At 43.2% G+C, this 11,998-nt stretch overlaps 1 protein-coding gene across 1 annotated transcript in view; it reads left to right on the top strand.

Annotated features, from left to right (window-relative positions):
* Positions 1–167: 167 nt before the first annotated feature.
* NECAB2 (N-terminal EF-hand calcium binding protein 2) overlaps positions 168–11,998 on the top strand; it is an 84,420-nt gene continuing 72,589 nt past the window's right edge. The window contains exons 1-2 of the mRNA XM_042438526.1: positions 168–453; positions 10,254–10,278. Of these exons, the coding sequence (XP_042294460.1) occupies positions 220–453; positions 10,254–10,278 (259 nt within the window). The 5' untranslated portion in view covers positions 168–219. The remainder of the gene's footprint in view (positions 454–10,253; positions 10,279–11,998) is intronic.

Genomic DNA, 11,998 nt, shown 5'->3' with positions numbered 1-11,998 from the left:
TCATATCCATATGCAACCTGTCCGTTCTATATTGGAGAGGAGGCATCTTTTTGGCCAGGAGGGCTGCTCTCCCTCCCTCCTTCCCTTGCCCTGCCCCGGGCGGGGTTTCCTCCTCGGGGCGGGGGGGGGAGTGATGCTGGTGATGCTGATGCTGATGCTGAGGAGGAGGAGGAGGGCGTCCCCGCCTGGCCTCCTGGAGGATGAAGGCTCCCGGGGAAGATGTGTGAGCAGGCAGCGCGCTATTGCCGCTCCAGCGTCCACAAGCTCCTCCGCAAGCAGAGCCCCGCCGCGCCTGGCCCGGCCGCCTTGGACGGACTCCTCCGCTGGATCGCCACCAAGATGAGCGACAAGAGCCTCTTGCCCGGAGAGGAAGAGGAGGAGGAGGAGGAAGGAGCAGAGGAGGAAGGCAAGGCAGCCCCCGAGCAAAGGAAGGGAGCCTCCGTCATCCTCGATGTGAGTTGGACTGCCTTGGCTTGCAAGGCAGAGAGGTGCTGAAGACAGCAGCCACTTGCCTCCCCTTTGCTGCAAGCTCTTTCCTGAGATCTCTCCACAGAGAGTCCTCCAAAGAGGGACACTTTTTTTTGGGGGGGTGTTAGGGGGTCTCTCCTGTCCCCCCCCCAACAACCACCAAGATCCCAAACCTTTGCAAGGCAGCACCCACTTTCCTTCCCTTTTCTGCACCAGTCCTTTTGGCAAGATCTTTCTCTAGATCTCTCTTCATACACAGAGTCCTCCAAAGATTGAGGGGGGATCCCTTTGGGGGATTTAGTTTCAGGGATCACTTCTGTCCCCGGAGGAAGATCCCAAGCTGGGAGGCTTTGGAAGCAAGGACCCTCTTACCTATCTATCTATCTATCTATCTATCTATCTATCTATCATCTGTCTTTGGCAAGCTCTTTCCTTAGATCTCTCTTCATGCACAGATTTCTCCAAACAGGGACACTTTTGGGGTCCCTTTGGGGGGGTTGGTTTTGGGGGTCACTCTTGTTCGCCTGCCCTGTAAGCAAGGACCCTCTATCTATCTATCTATCTATCTATCTATCTATCTATCTATCTATCTCTATCTATCTATCTATCTATCTATCTATCTATCTATCTATGGACCCACCTTCCTCTCCTTTTCTGCATATTCTTTTTATGTTTATGTCTTTTGGCAAGTTCTTTCCATGGATCTCTCCAGAACGGTCCCTTTGGCTTCTCCCAATAATGATGGGATCCCTCTTGGATTTGGGATGCAGTGGTTTGTGAGTGTGGTTTTGACCCCATCCTAGGGCTTTCCTGGCAAGTTCTGTTCAGAGGGTTTGGGGTCAGGTTGCTTTTTGGGGTCCCTGCCCTCTTCTGAGGCTGAGAGAGTGGGGCAACCCAAATACAGTATTGGTGGAATATTTGCACATGCATAGAGATATCTTGCGGATGGGACCCAAATCTAAACATGAAATCCATTTACCTTTCATACACCCCCTGAATGCACAGAGCCTAATGGTCATTTTGGACACAATCTTTGCAATAATTTTGTGCATGAAACAAAGTTTATGACAGTATCTCCTTCCTCTTCATATGTTGTTGTTGTTGTTGCTGTTGCTTGAAGTTGTTTCCAATGTATTGCAACCCTAAGGTCCATAGGGTTTTCTTGGCAGGCTTCTTTTGAGGGGGTTTGCCATTGCCATCCTCTGAGGTTGAGAGAGTGTGACTTGCCCAAGGTTACCCAATGGGTTTCTATGTCCAAACCAGGATTCGAACCCTGGTCCCCAGAGTCCTAGTCCAACATCCAAACCACTACGCCACACTGGCTCTCCCCATATGCTATGCTAATAGTTTCCATTTGTACAGCCACTTATATGGATTTGTAAGGTGCTTTTGTTCCTATTTTCGAACAACTCTCTTACAACAGCCCTGCGGGGTGGGCCATCCTGTCACTATAAGTACAGGTTAAAGCGGTGCCAAAGTGCATAACTTCTGTGGTGCAGATGCAGCCTTTGTCAGCTTTGGAAGTGTCTTGGATTCTATTTGGGTGCATCAGCCTTGCAGAGGGAGCAGGGATTTGGAGGATGAAGATGTGCTGAAGTTTTTATTCCTTGCTAATGAAGACTATCATGACTCCATGGCCGCCCACCTCTGTGGAAGTCCTATTTTTTATTTCTCTATGAATCACAGCAACTATAATTCATCGGGACTAAGCTTTTAAAAAGTTAGAAACCTCTATGATCCCCTGAAGAATTCACATTTTATTTTTTGATGCCTTCTATGAATCACAGAGACTATAATTCAATGGGTCTAAGCTTTGAAAAAGTTAGACGTCTCTATACGGTTTGTCATCCTGGCATTATGATGGGTTACGATTCTGGAAGAAAGGCAATTTCCCCTCTTTGCATTTCATTTAAAAGGTCAGGTAACAGATAACAAAAGATTTGATGTCTGCTGTGTCCACACTGCAGAAATAATCCGGTTTGACACCACTTTAACTGCAGTGGCTCAGTGCTATGGAATTCTGGAAAGTGCATTTTGTTGTGGCACCAGGGCTCTCTGATAGCAAAGGCTCAAATCTCACCAAACTACAGTTCCCAGAAGTCCATAGCATTGAGCCAAGGGAGTTAAAGCGGTGTCAAATTGGATTATTTCTGCAGTGTGGACGCAAATAGATAAATTTGCATTATCTTGATTTTCCTGGGGGAAAGCTTCTCTCTAGCCACCTTGAGTCCCTGCATGATGATGATGATGATGATGATGATGATGATGATGATGACAGCCTTTGAAATTAGTCTACTTTTCAGAAGGAAAGTTACTTCTAGAAAGCTAACTCCAACATGCAAGTGGATGCAAACCTCAGTTAAAGCCAGTTACTTTTATTGCCAAGCAATACATAAATAGGCAACTTGAATGAATGCATGTTGTTGTTGTTGTTGTGTGCCTTCAATTTGTTGCTGACTTATAGGGACCCTGGTATAGTGGTCTAAGCATTGGACTATGACTCTGGAGACCAGGGTTCGGTTCCCAGCTTAGCCATGATACCCATTACCTTCGGCAAGTCACACTCTCTCAGCCTCAGAGGCAGGCAATGACAAACCTCCTCTGAACAAATCTCGTCAAGAAAAATCCCACAACAGATTGGCCTTAGGGGCACCATAAATCGGAAATGACTTGAAGGCATACAACACTGACAAAAGGTGAACCTTTGGGGGTTTTCTTGGGAAGTTTCTTGTTTGCCGTTGCCATCCTGTGAAGCTGAGAGAGTGTGACTTGTCAGCTTCTTAAGTGGTCACCCATTGATTTCAGCAGTCTGCTCTTTGTGGGACTTGACTTCTCTGAACAGCTGGACTCAGGGCAGAACTGCCTGCAATGTATCCTAAGCATGCATACTTGGGAATGAGCATCACTGAACACATCTCAGTACCTTTTGTACCTGTAGGAGTCTTCGTATTTAAGATCAGTTTTAAGGTGGAAGAGGGTAAGCTTCAACATCTATGGGTTGATGCCAACTTTACCTACTTGCAGCGGGAGGAAACTAGCCTATCCATTTTCATGCAACTATCCTTAAATACGAAGACTCCTACAAGCCCCAAAGGTACTTAGATGTGTTCAGTGATGCTCATTCCCAAGTACGCATGCTTAGGATCAATTGCAGGCAGCCTTTACTTCAGTCTATGAAAGCTTATGCTACGATATCTTTTGCTCAGTTAGCCTCAAAGATCCCTTTGCAGACTGATATCCTATGGCTGTGTCTCATTGATAGGTTCCCTTGTATATGCTATACGATATATTTAAAATGATACATTTGTTGTAGTTGTTGCACGCCTTCAAGTCATTTCCGACTTATGGTGACCCTAGACGAACCTATGATGGAGTTTTCTTGGCCCGATTTCTCAAAGGGGGTTTGCCATTGCCATTGCCATCCTCTGAGGCTGAGAGAGTGTGACTTGCCCAAAGCCACTCAGTGGGTTTCATGGCTCAATGGGGATTCGAACTCTGGTCTTCAGAGTTGTAGTCCAATGCTTAAACTACTATGCTAAACTACCAATCTTATACATTGGGATGGAGCATAGTTTAGTGTAACGATTCCCCACCACCTCACAATTCTGTCTTTCTCACCATTCATCTATACAGAGATGTCCAAGTCTTGTTTAAAATTATTATTATTCCTGGCATCTCATACCTGATGCCTTGAAAAACTGTTGCCATTCCGTCTTAATAATACTAGGCTAGGTCTGGCTTACTATAAGGATCAAACATGTGCCAACTCATAATTCTGACTGAGTTCAGCCGCGCTTGTTGCTGGATTAAATATTTATAGGATTGCCATCTGGCCGAATTGATTTGGAAGCAAGGATTAGATATTTTAAACAAAGTACTGACAGTGCTTTTTGGAGCTGGGTGGTTAACATCGCTACTGGACACTGGCGTTTCCCAAAATCAGCTAATGTACTTGTCTACTTAATGGGGAAAAATGGGTCTCCGCTGTTACGGATAAATGAGCCCGGTTGGAGCAATTGAAACGCACACAAATCAAACTGCCTCTCCTGCGATGGACTCCTTGGTACTGTATTAAGTTGGACCTAATGGCCCAATAAGATACACATTTGTATCGTCTCCTGGGTGCTTCCGACGGGAAACCAGTAGCGCAAAGTTAATAGGTATTTTTATTTGCAGCTCAGCATTTGGGTCATGGCTTTCCAGAGGCTGCGTGTAATTGATCCGTTTCTTCCAGCTTTCTTAATAATAAGTAGGATTTGCAGTGAAAGTGTCTTCAGTATTCCTGCCAGCTATGTTGGCGTTTTTCAGGACTGGTAGCCAAACTTTGTTCACTTTCAGGGTTTCTTCTTTCCCATTGAAGTTGTCCAGGTGCTTATGGATTTCAATGGCTTCCCTGTGCATTCTGACTTGATAGTTGTTGGCATGGTCCAGAATTTCAGTGTTTTCAAATAGCATTTTATGCCCAGGATGGTTTATAACATGTTCTGCTACGGCTGAGCTTTCTGGCTGGCCCAGTCTGCAGTGTCTCTCGTGTTCCCCGATTCATGTTTGGACGCTGCGTTTGGTGGTCCCTATGTAGACTTGAAATCTGCAAACACCTAAACAACTTCAACAGGAAAGAAGAAACCCTTAAAGTTAAAAAAAATGGGTACCAGTCCTGAAAAACACCAAAATCAAGACACAGCAAGTGCAAATGAAAAGCACCCAGACAGTGGATTAAATGGATGCCCTGAGGCCTTGCCACACAGACCGACATGTAAATTACTTCCTTTCAACTAGGTATATATACCCAGTTCACTTCCATTCACTTCCACTTCTCTGACGATGCCGGCCACAGATGCTGGCAAAACGTCAGGAACAAACTCTTCCAGAACAGAACAGTTGCTAAGGGACATGAGAAAGAGGATGCTATGGTCTGCTTCTGGGTTTACAAAAGGCAACTGTCTGGCCAGTGTGGGAACTGAATGTTGGACTCGATAGGTCTTTGGATGGATTCAGCAGTATTCCTAGAGTTGGAAGGGATCCTGAGGGCCATCTAATACAACCCCTTGCCAGTACAGATCTTTATGTATTTCCCCAAATCTGCTGAGTAAAGTGCTTTATCAAAGCTAAATCTCTCCATATCTTGCCCTGAGGGTCAAACACGATGCTCTAGTGAATGCATATTCCCTGTGATGAACACATTTTCCTTCCAACTATGGGAGGCACATGCCCCAGTGATCACACTAGTAAATTAAGCCTTCATCCGCTCTGCAGAAATACTCCATTTTGACACTGCTTTAATGGTCATGGCTCTGTTCTGGTCACTCAATAAACTACCATTCCCAGAATTCCATAGTATGGAGCCATGGCTGTTAAAGCGGTGTCAAACCGGATTATTTCTGCAGTGTGGATGGATTCTATGCCTATGATTACCTTCCAATGAGCATCAAAAACAAAGCATGCTAAATGCAGGTGTGCACATGTAATGACAGGCTATCGCCACACGAGGGAGCACTTCTGCTAAATTAATCCTATAGTTTGAACCTGATTTGTTTTAATATTCCTTGAATTCTATAGCTGTTTTGTACAGTTTTGTCCATTGCACACTAAGTTAATTGGCCCCATATCAGAATTTATATAGCTATGTTTTCTAATCCCCCTAAAGAATGAGTTGCATATACGTATTTTGTGTTTGTATTAAATAATATTCCCCTGCGATGTACATCGCAGTGAGTGTGAGTTATTGGAACATGCCTGTTAAGATGCATTATTGCTCAGGTTAAAAGATAGATTTATGAAACTCAGAACATATGCAAGCTTGGATCCATGTCTAGAGAGGACATTCATTCGTACCTGTTTGGAAAAGGTGTGTGTACACCATTAGTAAAATGTCTTTTTAAAATCAAAGTTAGCAGAAGTCAGAGGATGAGCACAATAAGCCAGCAAAACTCTGTACTGTACATCCCCCTCTCCCCATTTCTTTCTCTAATGCAATTCAACGGTTTAAATGAGAACTCTTCTTTGTAAGACGGTTTGCATTTCTGAAAGCTGCAGATTCCATTTCCTCTGGCTGAAGATATTTTGTTCGGGATGAATGCCATTTCAGAGATGAAAACTGGGACATGTATGGCTGAGCCACAAAAGTTATTAGCGAGGAAGAACTTACTCCTCAGCACCTCCTTCCATCTCTCACGAAAACAGGAATTGCTATACAATGTGCTATCGATTTTACCATTTCCAGCTTAATTTGGCCCTTTGGGCTCATTTGCCTCTTGTAGACGTTAATTATGATTTTTTCCTCCATCAAATTGCCTGCTATTTATTCTGGGGTTTGCAGCTCTTTCCCGTTCTTGCCCATCTAGTGCCTTGTTGCTGGGATTTTATATGTTTTACCCACCATTTAAAAATTAACAGAGCTTCCCAGAAGTACTTAGTCGGAAGCTATGATCTCCTCTAGGGTTTAATATGGAGCAGCAAGCACACATTGGGATTGCCGAAGATGCTTCTCCCTTTCCTTCCTCAAAGCTATGTCTCAGTTTCTGGTCATTGCAACAACCAGTTAGAAAAAGTTTTTGGACTATATCTCCCATAAGTGCTGCCTAGAAAAGGGGAAAGATGCAGCCTGGAATATATAGAGGGTCCCAGGTTGGAGAAGGCGGGTAGGAACTATGTGCATTAAAAATGGTGCTGGAGATGATCTTCCTTTGCTTTTTCCTTTTCTGCTATGTCTTTAGGTAGTAAGCCTGTTTTGTTTTAATGGTTTGAATGTTGGACTACGACTCTGGAGTCCAGGGTTCGATTCCCCGCTCAGCCATGAGACCCACTGAATCCATTCAAAGGCCTATTGAATCCAACATTTAGATCCCACACTGGTCAATCGGTCGCCTTTTGTAAACCCTTGGACAAGTCACACTCTCTCAGCCTCAGGGGAAGGCAAAGGCAAACCTCCTCTGAACAAACCTTGTCCAGAAGACTCCAAGACAGGGTCATTGTAAGTCGAGAAACAACTTGGAGGTGCACAACAACAACAACAAACACCCTGTTCAGCATTTTCTGCTAGTACTGTACTCAAGAAGCGCCAGTTGTGAAATTCTCTTTATGCATTATGTATTTTGACATGTAACTGACGTTCTCTGTATGGCTGAGAGCAGGGATGGGGAAATGATTTGGGTTCAAGTGCTCCGTTCATGCCAGGAAGGGATGCCAAGAGGGTGCAAGCTGGCATCATAGGGCTGGAACCAGTCCATTCTCCCATTCACATGTATGATTACACTCCATGCATATGTACAAAGACACACCGATAGACTCATTTATATACAACAGTAGAGAGCTCTGTACATGCCTTGTCTTTCCATATAGCAAACTAAATTATATCTGAATTGTCGATTTGCACAGACAACTGCACACTGCAGCTGGGTCTTGCAAAGTGTCTTTGGTTGAGGGTGCTCTTTATTCCTTTGGAAACTAGCATTTGCCCAGACTCAGACATCATTTGAGGTCCATTTCTTCGTTGAGAGACCAAATTCAAAACCACTTAGCTTATCTGTGTCTGTGATAGTATTGCTCACACACTTGCCTTTTGAACATTTTCCATTTCGGTTCTCTCCCACATCCATTTTTCTTCCTTTCTTTTCTCCTTTGCACCATTGTTAACCTTCGAATTGTGACCCAGAAAAGAGAGAATGTTGTTCTCGGGGTGAATGAAAGCTATTTTTAAACCGCACTCTTTTTAGTCCAACAATAACAGCAACAGTTTTGTTTTGTATTTGTTTAATCAGATTTCTTCTATATTCCATTGGAATGAATGAATCGGCCCAGGATCAAAATGAATACTTTGCTAGATTCTGCAGAAACAAGTGGCTCTTCTCCTTTAAACATGGATGTCATACATTGAACTACTCAATGCAAGCATCAAGCCATCAGATCTTTCTTGGTGGTTTAATACTCTCATGTGCCGCCTCTTATAGGCAAATGTTGCCTGAGGACACTGAGACCCAAGAGCCTCTTAAATAAATACATGGCATTTGGGGACATAGCGTTGAAATGTTCGAAGTGCATGCACAGATCATACATTTTAAAACCATGTATATGTTCAGCTGTGCGTAGGGTCATAGTGTGGGAAGCAGTTGGGGAAATCTGAGTTGGAGAATCAATGATGAGGAGATATCGCCCTCTCTCTCTCCTCCGATGGTTTTATTTCTGTCTGCTTACTCTCAAAAGTCCTTTGCATATTAGAAAGAAAACCCACTCATGGAAGGGATTCAGGAAGAAAGCCATGGGCACAGTGGCTGCGAAGGATGCCAGCCACTGGAAAGTGCTAAGACAGAGCTGTGCTAGTTTGCAAAGGGATCTTGTAGCACCTTTAAATAAGGGCAGATTTACATGTGCTGAAGGAACTGCTTTTTCCCTGCCCTCTGAATACATCTCTCCCTGCAAGCATCTCCCTGAGGAACCATTATGAGGAGCTCCTGTTCTTCAAACATTTACTGCTGCACCACAGGGCATCCTATTCTGCAGCATCTTTGCCTTTTGGCAACCTACCTGCCATGAGACGCTTAAGCACTGAATCTTTGTCTGGCATGGTCTTGGTGGTCAGGGATCTTGGAACAGTTTTTAAGGCCTGTGTGCAGGGTCAACATTGATGGTCGGGTTGTTATTAATTTTGCATAAGGCTAGAGACTTCTAATAACTTTTCCCATCCATTAACATCTTAAATATAAAGAGTCTGACAAGCACAGTGTGTACCAGAATAGTATAGTCTGCCTCCATGTATTCATTGGAACTTCCATGTAAGTGTGTCTTGGATAGATTCAAGGCAGCCTTTATTGTTCTGGGGAGAGGGACTCTCAATAACAATAGCTACCTTAATATTAGTAAAGTACAGTGGATCCTCCACATTCGCAGGGGTTAGGGACGCATCCACCTCCCCAATCTTTCCCCCACATATTCTTTCCAACAGATACCTTCTGATATATTATGCATCTCCTCCTCTTCCTACTTTTCTTTTGGCTTGCTTTGATCTAAATTTATCTCCGTCCCACGCAGTAGTGCTTTCACTTCTTTTACTACTATACATTAATTATACAAGCCGTGCAAGGCTCATGGAGACCTGCTGGCTGGGAACATCTTTTTAATAATAATAATAATAATAATAATAATAATGCAGCCAGAGTATCCAGTATCAGTTCACTGTACTTGCATCAGCTTTCCTCCTCTTGCCTTTTTGACTCCTAAAGTCAGACCTTGCAGAAGGTGACTTCTCCCTTCTTTGTCCCCTCTTTGACCGCAAATGTCTTTTACCCAACAAATTGGGGAATGTAATGCCTGCGCTGGAGTCCCGCTAGTGCCATCTTGTTGTATATTTGTCACACGTTGATTTCTCCCTGGCCGTTCATTGTGGCCTGTTGTTTGTTCTTGTGATGCTTTTTTTGCGGTGCATCTGTGCAAGAGTTCAACTGAGGGACAAGGGAGGACAAATGGGACACTTATAAAATGTCAACAGAGGATGTCTTTAGGAAAATCAGTTTACTGACATGGAAGTATATGGGGTGGACATCTTATATCTGGCTGCTGGACTATTTCGGTGGCATTATAGACTTGTATGCCCTCCAATATTTCATAGATGAGAACTAGGACATGTTTGGTAAGGGTCCTAGGGGTCTGGAATAAATAGAAATATTTCCCAGTAGTAAAGAAACACTATGATTAAGACTGTGCATATGAACATGGCATATGTTTGGTATTCATATTACACTATGTTGGCTATTATGAAATAGTAAATAGGTCTCTTTCTTTCATTCTAGATCTTCAGACGGGCTGACAAAAATGGTAAGTCTGCTTATTCATTGTGTTTGTCTGTCTTTCTGAATAGTGTTATTTATAAGATGAACGAAAATGTGATTTTAAAAAAGAAATTGGAGAAAGGGATGTAAGGCAGGAGAGGAGGCAGACTGAATCCCCATCATTCTGGGGTTGAAACCAATTTTGCAACTCCCAAATCTGGGGAAATGCACATGCTGCCTTGGAAAGTCATACATTTCTAAGGTTTTGGGTAAATCAATGCATACAAAACCATGCTCAGGTTTGAAAAAAATGTGTCCGGTTAACTGTATATATTTGAAAAATACATACACACTCACTTTAGTCAATGAAGAAATACATTAAATGTGTACATTAGGAAATGTATTAGTGAACTGCATGAAATTCAGCGATATAAGGTGAGACGCAATGTATTAAGCAGTATAGAGATGTATTTGCTATTGCTACTATATAATATGGGATGTAGCATTTTAAATGCAGGTTGTCCTCCATAACACTTAACTGCGTCCAATGAAAGAGGTCTCTCTAGGCATCTGGATGTCCTCCAATGTGACTCTATGGTCAACTTCTGCTGGAGGTGTCCTCTCCAGCCATTTTCTAGGTCCTCCAGGACAATTCTATGATATTCTGTGGTGGTTTGCTATTATTTGTGGTTTAATTTATAAACAGTAAGGAGTTTATCAAATGAAGGAGGTTAGGAGTTTATCCCATTAATATTCTGGGAAAATCACGTAATTACGCGAAACAAAGAGGGGACAAAGAAGGGAGAAGTCACCTTATGCGAGGTCTGACTTTAGGAGTCAGCGAAACTCAAAAAGACAAGAGGAGGAAAGCTAATCTTGTACAAAACCCACCATTAAAGTGGTCACAAAGAAGCATTAACACACATCTTTTTAATTTCGGGATTTCAGCGAAAATGCATTTCCGTTATCACTTTATTTATGAAATTGCGTGCCATTTCCACTTTATTTGCAGGATGCTTTAAATATGCTTTAATATCTCTTTAATGCTAAAATTAGCCTCGGTGTTATAAATTCCTATGTCTGGGAATCCCATGGATACAGTAAGATATAAGATCAAGTATGGGATTACAGAAAGTGCATAGTTGCACATAACCGATCATAAACCCAGTATGTAATTTCCAGGGTTTTTCCGGCTATAATATGTAGTTTTGTGTATGCTTCCTCACTAATAATGTTTGCTCTCTTATTGCCTGGCCCTTTTGACCATGGTCCGATGTTGCTCTGCCACACATGCCCTAATTTTCATCTGTGAAATATTGGAGGGTTTGCCTTCGAATCATGGCAAGAGGTGCCAGTTGTTGTCTTCAGAGATGCCAAGAATTAAGGATGCAGGGCTGCAAACTGGTCTTTAGCTAGGCCTGTTACAGACTGCCAAAATAAAGCTGCTTTGGGTCTCTTTGGAGGTATGCTATTTAAATGATGCATGGGTCCTAAGAGTCCGGAGGTCGCACCAAAGCCACACTCCATTCCTAAGCACTGGAGTGCAGCTTTGGTGCAGCTTCCGGATTCTTAGGATGCATGCATCATTTAAATAGTATACCTCCAAAGAGACCCGAAGCAGCTTTATTCTGGCAGTCTGTAACAGGCCTAGATATCCTTCCCGCTGAGTAGTACAAGGGGGGTAATGAATTGCTTTCCAATGGCTTCCTTAGCTTGACTGGGGTCCTTTTCTGCAGCATACTTAGAATTATGATGATAAATCCAGC

Source organism: Sceloporus undulatus, chromosome 8 (assembly GCF_019175285.1).
Source record: "Sceloporus undulatus isolate JIND9_A2432 ecotype Alabama chromosome 8, SceUnd_v1.1, whole genome shotgun sequence".
Taxonomy (NCBI): domain Eukaryota; kingdom Metazoa; phylum Chordata; class Lepidosauria; order Squamata; family Phrynosomatidae; genus Sceloporus; species Sceloporus undulatus.
The sequence above is the reverse complement of the archived record's forward strand: the minus strand, read 5'-3'. Positions and strand labels throughout refer to the sequence as shown.